Genomic DNA, 17636 nt, shown 5'->3' on the forward strand with positions numbered 1-17636 from the left:
TTCTCACTCTGTGTATGTGTAACTTCTAGTTATATGAATTGCTAATTTAGATGATAGAAGTATCTGAGTAACATTTAAAAGAATGCAGTTACATGCGTCAAGATTGTTCCTTTTTTACCTTCAGGCAGTGGCTACAGTGCTGGTCTCTTCCTTATAGTATGCTACTTTTCTTTCTCTTCTCTTTCCACCTCTGCCACAATATTGCAGCGTGCAGAGCTTTGGCTGGACTCATAAAAAGGGAATTTCCAGTGCCATACAATACTGGCTTACAGGTAAACCTAATATTTGGGCTAGGTTAAAAAAAAAAAAAAAAGGTAATTGTACTTCTTTGAGATATGGACATTCTTTGATGAGATGAAAATCTCCTTATCTTTTAACCCTGACCAGTGACTCATTCTCACATGAGCTCCAGAGATTGGGGTTCATGGATCTGTCCAGTGGGTCACACTTCTTTTTATTTTACAAAGCTGGTACTTCATGCAGCCTCCCCATGCTGTGGCCTTCCTTGCACTAGTGTTTTATTTCCCATCTCCTGGCACTGCACACCTAACAGTGAAGCTGTTCCCAGTGGTAGTAGTGACACGGACTTTAATAACAATGCCATTCTGAGCTGGTTTGGATGGCGTAGCAGTTAAAATGTGTGGTTCTGCTACTAACTGCTCAGAAAGCAATATGACAGTGGGATATTTATAGAAAAATACTGGTGCAGGCACAGCCTTACAGTTAATGCAAAGGGCACCTTTTAAAAAGTGGCCTTGTGCTTTCATTTCACTTCAGCAGGGAAGTAATACTCTTTGGAGTTGTGGGATGCATTGTTTAACTAGACCTCTAATCATGTTATGGATGATGTGTCTCCAGGAGAATCAGGGGACAAGACCTTTAAGTGTTTTTATCACAGCTTAAGATCTCAGAAAATGTGAACTTAAATAAAAGTATGTTTGGGATGTTGTTATTGCTCTGTATCCTTTTGAGGATACCTTCCACAGTAATTTTTTTTTTAGAGAGAAAGTCACTTACAGTTATGAAGTGTTTGGCCATAAGAGAGGATCAAGTTGGCAGAGTTACTTGTATACCGCTGTTCAGCTGAGCCTCCTTTATTAAATCATTGTTCAGCAGTCCATTTGTTCTGGTGAGAGAGCTATTGTCTTCACTGCTAAGGTAATAATAAGCCTTGAGTCACTAACAAATGCATGATGCGCATAAGGTTTGTGGGTAGTTTTCATACCAAAGTGTCAGTGACTGGTCAGATTCTTTCCTTTTTGCCCCCTAATTGTGTAGCATGGTCTGTGTCACAGGTCAAATGTATGGCTGCTAAGGCTTATACTTTACAGTACGTAGGTAGAAGTTACCTTCTGTTTCCTTGTGTCTAGGAAAACTGCAGAAATGGGCTTTCCATTTGGGGAAAAATACATACAAAAAGTTTGGCTATATGCCGACCTGGGAACCCAGAGCTTTCTGGTGCGGCAGAGCCGTATGAATTTTGTGGAGGAGTAGGTCAGATGTGAGAGCATGGAGTTTGCGGATAGTTATGCACATACGTACTCAGTATGAGAAAGTGTGTGTTGTTACGAGTCTGTCAGCTTTAAATCACTGCTTGCTTGAATGTTTACACTGGCACTGGGCAGTAATCTTAATATTTGCCTTTCCAATTTTAAGTAGAGGAGAGAAAAAGAGAAACTGCCTCTGTTTATTCATGTTGGTATTCAAAAGTCCACTGTAGATATTCAGGTTACTGCCCTGTTGGGGTGCAGTAGGACGTAGGTGACGTAGGAACCAACACTGGAAGGCACTGTGTCTTATGACTGTGATTTTGTGTTTTGTACTGCAGCTGATGGGAGGACAGGAAGGTTAAGCTACAGCTTCAGGGAACTGCTGGGCTTGGGGTATGGCTGGTCAAGGACTGTCTTACACAAGGATGAGGTGAGAGCATTGGTGGTTGTCTCTGCTGACAGCCCTTCTCAATGTCAAAAGGAAATGGGACTGTGGTTGTTAGAAGGAGGAAATCTCTCATCACCTTGGCATACTGAAGGGATAGACGTGAGGTTGCAAAAGGCATGTGTTGCCTACATTTGTGTTTCTAGATAGGGCCTAGATAGGCCTTTTCCCCTGGTAAGCCTTGTGAGCATTGTATCAGTTTTGTATGCTACACAGCCTCGTAAGCATCTGGTACGGGTAGATCTGTGGCATTTAGAATAAAGCAAAGAAATTACAAACAAAGTGACAGCATTGTACAGCTGATAGCCTGCACTAATCAGGCACTGTGCACTATGTCTCATGAAGCGTCTCATCTCTTCTATACCTGAGGAGACCAAGTCTTGGTTCTTTCAGTGTGGAGGTGGACATTCCAACTCCAGAAAGAGGTTCTTCCTTCCTGGCTTCCTTCATGTGATTTTCTGATACTGTTGACGAAGGCTTTTGTTTTCATTCTGCTCAGTTGAACAAGTAATCTGAAGTAAAATGGTCCAGCCATACAGGACAGTGCTGCTTTCCAACCTTTGCTCAACATGGATTTCCTGTTACTAATCTGTATATTAGTATTGATGGAAATTTGTAGATGGACATATAAACGTTCCTGAGATCTGAATGCTTAAAGTTTGCCAGTTGAATTGTTAACAAATGTTTACATTCTGGTTTTACTTTCCGGAAAAAACCTTTAATGTATATACTATCCTGGTTTGTAATCTTCATCTCCTACTGCTTCTGAACAAGAAATACCATGCTGACCCTCCAGAACTCCCTTGAGTCATGCCAGTTGCTTGCAGTAGAAAGAAGTTACCATTTCTGATGAAAGGAAAGAAAGTGCCATAGTTTTATTTCTCTGTCTCAGTATTGCTGACACTATTGGTGAAAGAGAGAAATCCTTCAATGGAGAGCACTACATACGCTAAATAAGTGTGTCTAAAAAGCCTGGCTTTTGACATCTTTTTGATGGATGGTTTTGTATTTGTAAATATGATTACCAACAGGCGGTGCTGGTTATGAGTAACTACAAAGATGGTGGAGTGAAAGACTGATTTTCAACAGAAAGAACTTGGCTGGTAAGAGGTAGGAGGCAGTAACTCTCTGCCAGCAGAGCCCCCAGCTTGTTTCCGTGCTCTGCTTGTGGCAGAATGCTAAGCCTGGCTGAAGCAGCACAAACTTGTACTCGGGTGATGGCAACCTCTGCCAGCCCGGAACAAATCTGCCGTGTGCGCAGCTTTGGAGCCACAGCTCAATGAGGTGTTTTAGAGTACATCATTCTCTGGATGACGTTCCCCTGCTGAAATGTGAACAAACAGCATATTAGTTATTCTGTTTTCATTTTCTGGTGGCTTTTCAGCATCATTTCCATAAAACTGATGGTTATTGAACATGGTTGAAATAAAGAAATGTTTGTGTATTGTCAGCACGGCTCTAGAGGCAGGTTGGGGATTAGGTGATACCTTTTTCACAGTCAACAAATTGTGTTGGACCACAGGGAACATGGCAGTGGATACAAACATAATCCCCTCCCTATCTTGGTGGGTTTTTCAGTTGGTGTTCTGGAGTTTCCTTGGTTGGTGGGTGTAAGGTTTTTTTGTGTGTGGTGTGGGTTTTTTGGCGGTTTTGATTTTTTTAAGCTTATGTGTACAGTTCCACTCCACTAAAAAAATAAGAGTAATTCAGTATTTTTTTAAGAGACTTTTTGAACATCAGTTCACATTTTTATAATATCTTTGGACCCAAAATTTAGTTGTTATCAAGTCTGGGTTTTGGTTGGGGTTTTTTTTGTTTTGTGTTGGGTTTTTTTGTTTGTTTGTTTTGTGTTGTTTTTTGGGTTTTTTGTGTTGGGTTTGGTTTTTTTGGTTTGTGGGTTTTTTGGTTTGATGTGGGGTTTTTTGTTTGTTTTTTTTCTTTAATGAAATACCACTGTTGAGATGCCCTATCACATAACAACACATGGGGCCAAATTCATGTGTAAGATGCATGCTACAACTTCTGTTGAACTAAATATGAAGTGTACATACATCTCCAAGAGTCAAATCTAGGCCCTATTTGTTTCTCAAAGATGGTGCTGGAGTGTTAAAAAGGCATGTGCTTTGCCTTTGAGGGGGCAACTGTGCAGCCAGAGATTTTGTTGAGCAGTTAACACTACCTCTTTTATTTTTGCCATGCTGTAGCAGGATTTTTATATGCATTTTAACAGTTATTTAAGAGTCCCCATATGCTTAGAAAAGAATCTGAATATATGTGCCTTTTTTAAAGCTGCATCATAACTAGGTTATTCCATCAATACGGTAGAATGACTGGGAGCTGCAGTTGGAACAATATGTAAAAATACAGCTTGTAAAAGATTTCCTTTATTAACTGTCATCATCCACAGAATATATGTTCAAATAAACGTTGTGTAATAACTAAATTTGAGATTAATAGGCCCCTTAAGAAACAGCGAAGTCATTCAGGATAGTCAGTGAAAAATAGCCTGTAAGACTGTAACATGCACATATTGTCCTGCTTACATGCTCTCTCTGGTGTCATTCCCATTTATCAATGTCGGCAGGCTCTGTTCTCATTAAAACACTCTTGCACAAAAGCAACTTAATTTTCTTAAGAGAAGAGGACACCTGATTCAATTTAGTGCTCAAAACCAGGAACTTGAATATATATATTTTTTTTCCCGTCTGAACTCAGATGAATAGTTATGAACAGCAACACAGATTAAACCTTATTAGGTATATTTATATTCTGTTTGCAGTAACAGTGCTGTGGCAAATAGCTTTCTACAGAGCTGTAACATCTTATTAATGGAAACAGCAGTTAAGACATGAGCTGCTGTAACACTCACATGAGATTTTATTTTTAAATAGGAGATTGAAGGAGTTGTTTAAAGGGACTCTGCCAACTCATTCAGGCTACTTCTGACGTCCTGCCTTCTTTCTCCACCTTCTCAAACTACACTGATCTCTTTGGGTAGATAAAATATCCTCTTTTGTCCTGTTTGGTCAAACCATTTCCATCACTTTGTCAGTCTCTCTCCCCCCCCCCCCCCCCCCATTTTTTTTTCTTCTTCCTGTCAAATAGGAGATGTAGATCTATTAAATTTTGCATTAATAACATGGACACTGTAAAATGTTATACTACCACATTGTGTTCTCTGCCCTCTACTGCATAATCCTGCAGTAGTACTGCTAGAGTCCTTGTCTTTCTCCAGTTCTTTTCTACTCTTCTGGGTTTTTCTCTCTTCTTCACTGTGCCATGTGTGTTCAATAGGATATTTAGTGTTATGCCATGTACTTAAGCTGTATATCCCACTAGTGCATGTCTGAAAATGATAAGGTTTTAACTGCAGGTAATTGCGGGCATACACAGGGTAGCTTTGTATGCTGCCCAGGCCACTTCTTCTGAGACGTTTTGAGGGCGTTTAGTTTCATTACTCTACATCTGTGGCCTTGGCCCTGGAACAAACACCCTTTCCACAGAGCAAGGATGACTCGGGGCCAGACAGGTCCTAGTGTGCATAGCATGTGCTCTCTCAGCTGTGGGGTGCCTGGGGGTAAGCGTAGGGTTAAGTACAGTTAGGAAGGTTACCTCCCTAAAGGCTGCCAAATGACCCTCAAGAATCAAACATTTTAGTGTTAAAATAAATACATATTGGTGAAAAAGCCTTTTACTTTTTTTTATATGGTCCACGTACAAAGCTGTGAGGCACCGTTGTTTCCCTGTGACCCTGCAGTAAAGGAAATTGTAGTTCCAGCTGAGTTGTGCATAACAATTTCATTCAAATCCTGCTGATAATGATAAAATGTTGGGTTTTGACCCAGGTGTTCCAAATGTTGCCAGTGTATCTTTTCCTCTTCTTTAATGTAGCCCCGCTACATTATTATCAAAAGATAGCTAGCCTAATAAATTCCAAGATAGTTTAGTTTGATACCAAAATAAAAGGAAATGGAACAGTTCAGAATGTGTTCTGTATTTAATGCTATCGAAACTGTAGCATGCCTGTTTGACTCGCTGCCCAGTCACATGTACCTGCATGCTGTGCGTACTTGCTGCTGCATTTGGGTACCCACCCATGGGGAAGTGCTCAGCCTCTTGGCTGTGGGTTTGCCTTTTTCTTCTGTCTTTTACTGGCCTTTGTTGCTATGAGGACTGTCTTGCATCTTGTTGCTGTCACTGTTATATATCTTAGCAGTGTTTTCCGTACATATATTCCAGGATAAGGTGGCAGATGAAGGGCTGAAGCTTTGTGCTAGGCTTAGGTATGGGAAGAGGAAAGTTTCTGCCAAGTACTGCCAGATAGGTTTCCTTCAGAGGTGGGCTGGTTACTTCTCACTTGAAAGTGCTCCCGGCCACCTGATTCTCCCTGGAAATGCAGACCAGAGAGAGAGTTCCCTCAAGCCCAGTGCCATACAGAATTGACTGAAGTTGGACCTGCTTAATACTAAGTAAATTTGTTGTTTAGTGGAGCTAGCGTGTATTATTTTAAACTCAAGTGGAGATGTACATGCTCTTCTGTACTAGCCCTGTTACGAGTACTGGCAGTGACTTTCAGTCTTGTCTCTGAGTTGATGTAAACTTGAATAATTGGTCTGGTTGTTAGTACTGCTGCTTTTGAATGTGGTCTGACCTTGTATTTTAATACATTGCTATGTGTTTACCTTTTGAAAGGATCTTACCATTGATTTTATAGAGGACTCTCCCCTCATATCAATGGTAAGTGCCACAAACAGTTTGCAAACACATCCAAATCTGAACTTGGAGTATTGTAAGAACATCTGAATGTTTTCATGTTTTATTGTTTCATTTAAGCTGACTGCAGATAGTCTGATATCTGTTGAAGCACAAAAGGAGCAAATGCTAAAAAAAAATTATACAATAATAGTGACTAATAAATGTTTCAAATAGAAAATGAAGAGCCTAGCTGTATCATGTGTCAGCACTAATGTTTATTTGTATCTTCCCTCTAAGGATCTCAGAGTGCTTTTTAAGCAATGAATTAATTTTGACAATGCCCTGTGAGGTATGTAGGCAATATTATCCCTCTTGATAGAAGGGAGTTGGAAGCGCAAAGTGTTTAAATTCTACAGGGTCATGCTACTACGTACGTTTAATTACAAATTGGAGCAGTTGATTCAGTTTACTACCAGTTTGTTTAAGCTGAACCAGAATCACAAATATAAGCCCCAGGTTTGTGGATATGAGAAAAATTTACTTCTAAGTTTATTTTGCGGGAGAAATGTTTATAAAGAAAACTGCAAATAGAGTAATTGACATGTGTAAGTCCTCCCTCACTAAGGCAAATCATCTGAGTGATTATAGCTTAATTTGTGGTCTTCCTGATTATTTTTTTTTCCTTCTTTTGCCTGTAATGAGTGTTTAATCATCTGATGTGGACTATTTCTGATGCTTCGGAGAAAGGGAATTAAAAATTGCAAACTAGCGTACCCCTGGACCAGTCGTGAATTTTAACTTTTGCACATGACTGGCTGAATACCTGAAGCATAAAATTTGTCTAAGATTGTTGTCTTAGTACCTGTTATATGCTTGAGAATATTAAAAAAAAACCACCAACAGAAATCTTCCAGGTGGATCAGGAAGGAAGAAAGAAAAGAAGTTTGTTGATGGCCAAAGTATCTCCATCTCGTATCACCACCATAGAACCATCTAGTATCTCTCCTTACCACCTTTCCAGATACAGAAATTTTCCTGGAAGTGGAAGTGCAACGTATTTTAAGTAAAAAATGTCATGTCTCTAGATGATCCTCAAATCAGGATTGGTGGCCACTGATGTGGCTAAAACTAGATGCACAGCGTCCTTCTAAGTGTATTTGTTCTTGGCAGCTACTGCTTTGTTCTTTGTGCGTTGTTGAAATGACCAGGTGTCGTGGTTTCAGCCCAACCGGTAACAAAGGACCGCGAAGCCGCTCGCTCACTCCTCCCGCCCCCCTCTGGTGGGATAGGGAGGAGAATCGGAGGAGAGAAAAGGGGGGAAAAAAAAAAAAAAAATGGAACCCAGGACACCAGGAAAATGGTTGAGGGCTGTCTATCACTAAAGTTATTTCTCCTGCATCAGTAGACATGGTCTGGAAGGCTCACCTGCACTGTAAGCGGAGCCTGGCCTGAACCCAACTTCTGGTAGGACCAGGTGTTTTTGAGACAAGTAGGTAAGTTTAGCATGTTAGGGAGGGAAGGGCTACTTTTTATGCTTTCTGTCCATTTTATGTGGACTTCACTAGCTTTCCTGAAGAGGGTGAGTGATACGGTTCTTTGTAGCAGACAGAAATGTAGCTGCCACTCTGCACACAAAATCTGCACGGGGAGGAGGGGACCATTAAGTTTCCTCCCAGCCTTCTGGTGCAGAAGTGGAGCCCAGATGCTTCTGTCTTTCAGATCTTAACAGCTGATTTGCACTGTTTTATACAGCAAAGATTGTTTTGCAAGGAAGAGATCTTTAAGTGTGCTTAAAAATGGAAGTCTAGATCCTCCTTCGTGGATTCAGAGGCAGGGTGTAATAAAAGGGACCTTTCTGCATCTTGATTGGATTGAAGTGGTCAAATACAATGAGTCTGTGTAAAAGAATGGCACATGTCCAACAAATACCAAAGAGACTTGATAAACCTGATGGGTTCTTTACTATAATGATAATAGGAACTTTAAGAGGGATGTAGTAACAAACGATACCTGCAAAGACGTGTCCTGTATTGAAACTGATCTCTGCAGTAGGTTTGTGTGCGTGAGTGTAATGTGTGTGTGTCTCTTGCCACATGGAAGTATCAGCTGCACAGCTTCAAATACAAGTAGAAAACCCTGATTTAATTCACACTTGTTGAAGAATTGTTTTAAGTAGTACTCACTCTTGCGTTCAGCTGTGATTTCTGGCAAGAGGAGCTGTTTGGACTTGTGCCTCTTTTTTTATGTTCAAAAAAGGAATGCTGATGAGGAAGAGGTGTTAAAATATGTTACTGTAGTTTACAACTGTCAACTATAATGTTTTATTTAGCTGTATCTATTCAGATGCTCCCTCCGCAACATGGAGTGCCATATGCCATTGTCCCTGTTAGTAAGCAAGTCAGCAAAGGTTTCCCAGCCTGCATTTGTTTTTGTATTTGGGCCACTGAGGAGCTGCGGTCCAGTGCCATCTTTTATTGATAGGGCCAGCAGAGGAGGAATCTAATGAAATTATCAAAGCTTTGAATTAATTATGAACTTGAATAAGAAAGCTAAGCTCTCTAGAGCCAAGGATCTCATTACCCATTCATTTTCATTGCATCCTCTTATGGAGCAGAAGGCAGGTTCAGCTACAGCTCCTAACCTGGTTTTGGACTTTATTCAAACTTGCTAAACTCGCTAACATCCACTTGTTATTAATCTGTGGCTGGAAGTGTCCAGGGTGATTAATTTGACTCTGGTCTAAATCTTCATGTAAATGGTAGATTTCCTCCTCCCTTGCCTCTTACCTTTGCTGTGTGGCTTTTCATCATCAGACTGGCTGCCATACAAGAGTTTCTGTTCTTTCTTGGTAATTGGGGAAAGCTATTCAAGACTCAAGTTTTAACTTCTTGGAATTTAATGAGTTAATATTAAGAAATAATACTGCTACCTTATATTTCCTGGATATTTAGGTAAGCACAAACACTTCTAAAGTAATTATCAAAATTGTTTATTTTCTTATTTTAAAAGACTATGGAGTAAAAAATAATGTTAGACATTTTGGCCTCAGAAGTGTGGGGCTGTTGTGGGTTTTTTTTTGTTGTTCCTATTTTAAATTTGTTAGTCAAACTACAGAAACTTCTGAATTTGTCAATACTTTATTATGATGAACACTTAAATTACTTTGCTTGCCTGATTAATATTCCATGAAAAATTGTTAAAAGTCTATGAAAATGTGGTGTTTTAGTTAAATCGGGGTGTATTTATTTTTATTAACAGGTCAATATGTAAAAATGTTCCTGGAAAATTAGAGCAAATGCAGTGAGACCAAGCTTCTGTGTAATATTCTTAGTTCTTGTGGATATGCCTCTTAAGTCTACCGGCAAGGATTTTCTTCTCCTCCTGCTTTTGTCCATTTCAGCACATTATTTATGAATGCATAAACTAGAATCTATCAGTCTTCATAAGTTACAGGCCACTGGCAATTTTTTAAGCAGCGGCTAACTGCCTAATGGTCTCTGTGTATGTGTTTATTTGGAGAATCTAATAGCTTGTTGGGCAGGGGAATAACATTTTGTTCTTGTACTGTAGCTATTTTACCATTGGTGATATTTATCTTTTTCTCTTTTCAGGCAGCTGCTATATTTAATTCCGCTTTTGGAAGTTTTTTGGTAAGTAATGCAGTATTTATAGCAAGTGTTTTAATAGTCTTACTTTTAACAGTATCATTGGTATGTTTGTATTTTTCACATTAGTGTTAGTGGAATTGTGCCATTTAGCTGGCAAAAATGTGAATCATCTTTCAATTTATTTCACCGTGCCATTAAATGCAGATGTTACGGTTTCTTTTCTTTTTGTTAAACTCTTGAGAAAAGTAGTGAATAAATCGTCTCTGCTCATGGTAAATTAATAATGTGTAAACACATCTTAATTTTCTCCTTAATGGGTTAACAGAATCTATTATTATGCAGATGTTTCAGACATGGGCATCAATATATTGATTTTTCTAATAAGGCCCATCAAATACTCATTATTTTCTACCAAGAGGCCATGGATTTTGAAAAGAAAACATGACCCAGCTGATCAGAGAGTAGATGCTAATTTACTCAGTGACTTGTCATTTGTTTAGCATATTTCACTGTCAGTGAAGCCACTCAATGTCTCTGAGGAACACGCTAAAATAGCTAGATATGGGAAAGCAATCAATCCAGCTGGAAATATAACTGTTTCTGTAAAAAGCAAAAACAGTATTTGTGGGCCTGATGTTCTACAAAGATTCAGAAAAGACACTGTAAACAACACTAAATAAATATATTTATGAATAAATGAAGAATAGATTTCTGCTGTTGATGTGTTGTTTAGAGAGACATTAATGAATATTAAATACAGATTATTTTATATGTAGGCAAGCTACTCTGTTTTATTTATTTAGGGAGCTAATAATTGAATTTCTTCTTCTTTACTAAATTTTGTGCATGTTTAGAAGTGTGTGTTTGTGATTCCAGTCTTGTGTCCCCAGAAAGAGGACTATGGTGTATAAAATATGACGTGAATGAATGACAAAAGAATTCAAATTGGAAAATTAAAATCAAAACTGCAAGTGCAAAATAACTCACTTTATGCATTATTGTTTTATGAAAAGCTGGAGTTTGGGTGTTTGAGTGTAAAGCTGTACTGCCAAGAGAGAAAGTTGCATGGCATTTTGAAGTTATGCATTGTGCTGCTGCTTTCTTGAGGGACTAGGTTAAAGTGAGGAGGGTGCATGTAAGTTTTGTGGGTATAGATGACAATTCACGTTTTTAAAATACCAATTCCCAAATATTTGTTCCTTTTTGTCACCTATCATGTCCTCCTCCAGTGGCAAGAAGGTACTTTCTACCTCAAACTGTGGAATCCCAGTGTTAGAGCAACTCTTAAGTCTGTGTATGTGCGTGGCATTTTCTCTTGTTGCTTGGCATGAGCTCCACTTTCTCTGCTGTCCCTAGCTTTCAGTTCAGGAGGTTTCCTTGAATACCCAAAGGCCTCGGTTGAGCTGTCATTAGGAGAATGTCTTTTGACTTCAAATACGAATTTAGGCCCCAGAGCATCTGACTACAATGCTGGGTCCTAGTAAAGCAACATAAACATATTTTAATTTCTAGAACCAGTTTGTAGCTCTTTGAAGAAATCTCAGTTAAAGAAGCTGAGCTAGTTTGTGTGTTCATGTAATACTCCTGATTTTGGTTTTGATCTTAGTTCCGTGAACCGATCATTGGAAAGTTCTATTTACATACAATTACCTCATTTCACATTTTATTCACTTCAGATTTTTTGGGAAGTCTTGGAGCAGCATTGCAGTAAACACTCTTGTTAAAAAAATTCCCAGGAAAGACTTTTAAAAAATATTAAAGATCGGCTAGAATCAAACCACAGTACCAGCTGATTTTTTTTTCTAATTACTGATTTTTTTAAAAATAAAATTATAAAGAAAGTAGCTGCTATTATGTCACAAATATATACACATGCTTAGATGCTTATTGTGGTATCCTAGTTTGAAATCTTGATTATGTAGGGAATATGTATGTATGACAGAAAATAAATCACAAATATGTTTACCGAAAGCTTTGCTCTTGCAAACTTTTCCAGTTATGAAGTTGATAGGATGAACCTTATGACTGGAAATGCAATGGGGTGATAGTAGGCCAGGGACTGTAATAAGTAGCAAGAGTTGTTCACCAGTTTCACAGTGCTGTATGTCTACGTGGCCTTTAACTGAGTGGCTCCTGAATGTCACTAGCGTGTGGTCACTTACTTTGTAAGTTTTCCATGAGCAACTGGCGAAGCATTAAATATATGTATATATATCTCTTTACTTGTTTGAAGTCAAAAGTGTTCTATAAAACATGAAAATAATTGGCCTGTTTCTGAGAAGATAATGGAAGGTCCTGGTGATGTTTTTGGAAATCCATCAGTTGATATTGGTGCCTAACTTATGGGCTTGGCTATAGGTGGAGATCCTGTTTCCTATATCTTTAATTCATGATGAATCTAAATCACAAGTGAATTTTTCCTATTAGTGTCTGATTATGTGCTGTCTGTGGATAGGCTTAGATGTAGTTATATACCTTTGTGACCATAACCATATGCGTGTCCTGGAGATAATTTGGAAGGATCTGACCATTGGCAAGGCTACAATTTTTCTTATGTTCCTTGTCTTACAATGTGTAGTACATGGGCAGTTTGCTGTACTTGTGTGTAGCCCTGACAGAGCCAGGAGGACAGTATGTTGTCTGTTCTCAAGACTGACCCTGTGGGCCAGTCCCTGTGTATGATAGTGTGAAGCAAGCTAATTTAAAAGGGTTGAAAGACGTGCTATGCTTTTAACCCTTTATTTTATTTTTTTATTTTTCTTTCCTTTTTTTTTTTTTAAGACTAGGAAAGGGTGCTTGAGAAGTTAAATTAAAATAAACTGTGGAACAAAATGTCTGCAGGAAAAGACTCAGCATAATGTTAGAATGATACTGAGATGAGTTTATTCAGATTAAAAGGAATACATTGTGATAGGCAAAATGTAGAAATGCCAAACATGTCTTGATGAGCAGAAACACACTTAGATTAAGCATCTGGAGGTGTTTTTGGTGGTAAGAAGATTTTAAAAAAACTACCAACCAACTGTGAAGTAATTCCTTTTAAACTCCACCAAAGCCCATATTCCTATAAATATGCAGGCAAAAAAAATGCATGGAATGATACTGTATGTATTTACACTTAGTTTAAATAATGTCCCAGGTCTAATTAAAACACAGTATTTTAAAGAACTAATTGTTACAGAAAAATGTTTTTATGTAGCTAGATTAGTAATAACTAACGATAGATGAATTCAATTTACATAAATTTCAGCCAAGAGAATATTTAGAATCATACCACAGAGGATTGCTTTGAGTTGGGTAGTTAATATCATTATCTCCTCCCCTCGTTTAAACAGTTTGGTTTACAGTAATTGTGGAACATAATATGTGATTTCAGTTTTTCCTCTTAATGGGGTTTTAATAAAATCTGAGAGCATTTTACTAATACTGGGTGGTTGGTTATCAACAAGGTTGCTACTGTAAAGCATGCAAATGCATGCTAAGATCTGCTGAGATGGAAAGCACTGAGGTAGCTGCTTCCACTTGTAGGAGAGGATACTTTTGCACCTAAAGGCTAAAGAAGTTGTCTAGGATGTTAAGTATGGGTCTGCTGAGATTCTTAACATTATATGCATTACCATGCTTCCTAAGCATTTCTATTCTGTTTCTAAAAGTTGTGCTGCAACAGAAAAATAATGCTTGTTAATGTCCAAAGTGCAGAGCAATAGGCAAGATACTGCAAAACATGCTGTGCTGATAGTTGTTCCGTGGCGTTTGACTGGGTGGCTCAGCTCCTTGACTTTAAGTTCACCAAGGCATAGCCTGTCATTGAGGCTGTTCTTGCACTGACGTGGAGACATGTGCTCAGTTGAGAGCTAAACTCAATTTGCAGTGACAATATAATGCCATGTGCATGGAAGAAGGAGAGGGCTTAAAGTCTAGAAGAGGATGTCCTCACAAAATGCTCTGCACTGCTACACTAGAAACAGTCTTGTCTAATCTCTTTCTATCTCTCATTAATCTCCTTTCCACTTGAGACAGTGGGTTTGGAAAGGCATGAGATTATCCAGCTTGTGATGTGAGTCAATGTTGTCTGATTCTTTGGTGCCTTGGGGTTTTGAACAGTAAGTGTGAAAGGAACAGCCATCAGTTTCACCTTAAACAAAGAACTGTAACCAAGATCTGAAGGTCTGTGGTGACAGGAAATCAAGAGGAAAAGAGGATTCAGAGGACTCTGCTCTGGTGACCATTGAACTCCTGAGAAAACAGAGCGAAGGGCAGCCGAAAAATGAAAGTGTTGGTTGAGACTTCTTCTGATGCTGTCTTGGATTAGCTTCGCTTCCTCTGTTTAAACCTATGGGATGAAACAAGGCATGTGTCCGGGCTACATAAGTCAGTCTGAAGGAAGAAACCTATTTGAGGTGGCCATCATTTCACTGATTTCCTTTGTCCAAATTAAGTATATATGGGGTTTTTTTTGTTTTATCTGACCATCTTTTGAAGGGGACAAAGCTGGTTCATATTGTCCAAAAACTCAAATAATTTTTGGAGCGGCCATTTGGCTAATCAAATCGAGGCTAGTGTTTTTATTTACGTTATCTTCCAAATGAAAGCTAAAGCTAGCAGGGAATGTGAAAGTTAGCTTTTCACGTATATGTAAAGCCTAGCTGGTTAATGAAAATGTATGGAATTCTTATCTACTCTGCTTTAGCAGGCATAATGATTTACACAGCCTGACAGCACTAGTGCAGCAAGTAAATGCATTAGTCATAGTGTCCATTTTTCTTGCAAATTTGTGACACAGATTTAATTATGGGAATGACCAGCAACTTACAAATCTAATTTTGGTAGGCTGAGCCAACTTTTTTATTTTAATAACAATGGATTTTTTAGCAATGATTTCATTACTATTTAAAGAAATCCACCAATATGGAAATAACCAATTGGCTAAATTTATTTACTTTATTTTACCTTAATGAATGTTGAATGGTTTAGGATTATTCTGGGTGTTTTTTATTGTCACTTTTTTATCTTAGTTATTTCTAGGATAAATATCCTTATCTGGCTTAATTATTGCTAGCACAAACATTATAAATATTTTTCTAAAATCAGGCAAATGTTTGTATACCCCTTCGTTCCCTCTTAATTGTGTCTTCACAATATGAAAAGGGGCAGAACAGTCATCTGGGATTCCCTTTTTACTGTGCTAGCTGTTTACAAGAAAATCTTGCGAGGAGGTCTGTTCACAACAGGTGCTGAATTCTAGATTGAATCTTGTTTAATTTCAAAGTGGAGCTGCTTTAAGGTGTGCCACCACACCTTTAGAAGTGGTCTCTTCTTCCTCTGTGAAGCACTACAGTGGTGTTGCTGGTCTGTGCTCCGAATTTGATTTGGGTAGCTCTCAAAATCCTGAGCAAGTTCTCTCTGTTAATCAGCCACTTGGGAAGCCACCTCAGCCTTGAAGAATGGGTTTTTGCATGAGTGGAAGGGGATGGCAGATCTTGGCAGCAGCAAGTCTTTGGACCAGATATTATGTACCTGGCAGAAGAGTTTGGATTCTGTGGAATTTAAATAATCTTGGGAGCCACTTATGTTGCCTTATTGTAACTTTCTCTTATTTTGTGGCTGGTGCTCGGTTCTCTCATTGTTATTTAACATTCTCATTTTGATTTCTTCTAGCTTGATCTGAAATCTCAATGTAAGTTTGGACATCATCAGCTGTTTCCAGATCTGCCAAGTAACATTTTAAAATATGTAGGCCTTCACTCTTATTGTGTGTTTGTGCTTCCAGTGTGTCACATGCTCAGTTTAATACCTAAGGTTGAGTTAGCTTGTACTATTTTGGTACAAGCAAGGCAGAGTAACAAAGCTCACTGTGACAGAGACCTGTTAGTGCGTGTTTAAGAAAAGAGCCCTTGATACAGATGATTATTTTGAGGGATGGCTAGGCATGTGCACTCATCCCAGTATTTTCTCTCCCTCTCTAAAAGCCAAACTGACAGAGTGGGTGTCAGTTAGAAACAGATGCAGAATTTTTTACAAAACAAACAAACAAATCTGCTTGTCTATGAGTAATGCTGAACTCCTTTAAAATGAAAAAGGAGTAAGTATAAAGGTGCGATAGTCAGAAAGTTAAAAAGAAGTAAATGAGATCTTGCTCCCAAGGGACTGAGAGAAATCAGGTAGGGGCATAACTGGAAATCTGAGTATTATAACACCTACTGTGTGGTCTGTCTGATGACACAGTTGATTTGAAAAGACCAATGAAGTTAGTAGGGATTTACATGGCCAGCCAGAGCAGACTGTCTGAGAACAAGTTAACAGTATCAGCCCTGCTCTTGGTTATCTTTGAAAGGTTAGGGAGAGGGAGGGTAGGTAACAGTAACCAACAGGAAAGAAATGTGCTATTAAGTTCTCAGAAAAGAGTACCCTGTAGAAGGCCAGTGATCAGTCCCTGTATTTTTTTTTTCCAATGGTTAAGAGGAAAATGCATTGAAGTCTACATAATAACAAAAAATGAAACTATTAGCTGTCAAATGATTATAAATTATGTGGGCTGTAGCTGGTCTCACTGCTTTCCTAGTTTTCCCACTAGCTTTTGCTACTGAGCATTTAATTCATCTCCCTCAGTCTTACGGGACTCAAGCATCCAGTTCTTCCAAAAAAAGTTTATTTAAAGGTAGCAGTAAGTAGCCATTAAATGTATCTCTCTGTATTCTCTTTGCAGCTCCAAAATAATTAACTACTATCTTTTTAAAGATAAATATATTTGGGTATTCTGCTTTTTCTACATCCTCATATGACAGCTAATGGTAGGATTTTTTTTCTTGCACCTACTTTTTCGGTCAGCAACCCCATCTAGTGCTCTTGCATGGCGTGGTACTTGGTGACTGCTTCTGAGGCAGTACATTAACACACACACACACCCCCCTTGTTAGTGTTTTTGTGGATTAACAGGCTCTCAAGGAAAGAAATAGCTGAGCATACATGTACAGTAGCATTTCCTGAGTTAGTAAAACAAGCAGCAAAAGTGGAAGTTGCTGGAGAAAATTCAGAGACAGAATTCAGGGTGTTTGTTGCAAATTGGAAAGATAGCATGAGAGTTCAAGCAGCTTTATTCTTCCAGTCCAATTATCATTTATGAATTGCAAAGTAGAAGGGTGTGAAGTTTCAGGAGCTAAAACTGGGCATTCATAGTACCTTAAATTTTATGATCTGGCATATTTCTTCTGATCACATAGTGTGGGGAAACTGGAAATGAAAGTGCCCTCAGACTGATTATGGTACAGTCATCTCTCTTGTTAACGGAAATTGAATACTGTAAACTTATAAAAAGCTTGATTCCATTTTAAATGAATGCTAATGAATAACAAAGTCAAAAGAGTATGTATCTTTGGTAACTATCATTTGGAGAACATC

At 38.6% G+C, this 17636-nt stretch overlaps 1 protein-coding gene across 4 annotated transcripts in view; it reads left to right on the forward strand.

The window, feature by feature from the left end:
- SLC10A7 (solute carrier family 10 member 7) overlaps positions 1 to 17636 on the forward strand; it is a 157368-nt gene that overhangs the window by 45910 nt on the left and 93822 nt on the right. For 2 of the 4 annotated variants that reach the window (XM_041124991.1, XM_041125006.1), the window contains exons 5-6: positions 10242 to 10280; positions 15897 to 15971. In XM_041124991.1, the coding sequence (XP_040980925.1) occupies positions 10242 to 10280; positions 15897 to 15971 (114 nt within the window). The remainder of the gene's footprint in view (positions 1 to 10241; positions 10281 to 15896; positions 15972 to 17636) is intronic. The other 2 variants (XM_030019342.2, XM_030019327.2) reach the window with 1 other exon arrangement.

Source organism: Aquila chrysaetos, chromosome 1, assembly GCF_900496995.4.
Source record: "Aquila chrysaetos chrysaetos chromosome 1, bAquChr1.4, whole genome shotgun sequence".
Lineage (NCBI taxonomy): Eukaryota > Metazoa > Chordata > Aves > Accipitriformes > Accipitridae > Aquila > Aquila chrysaetos.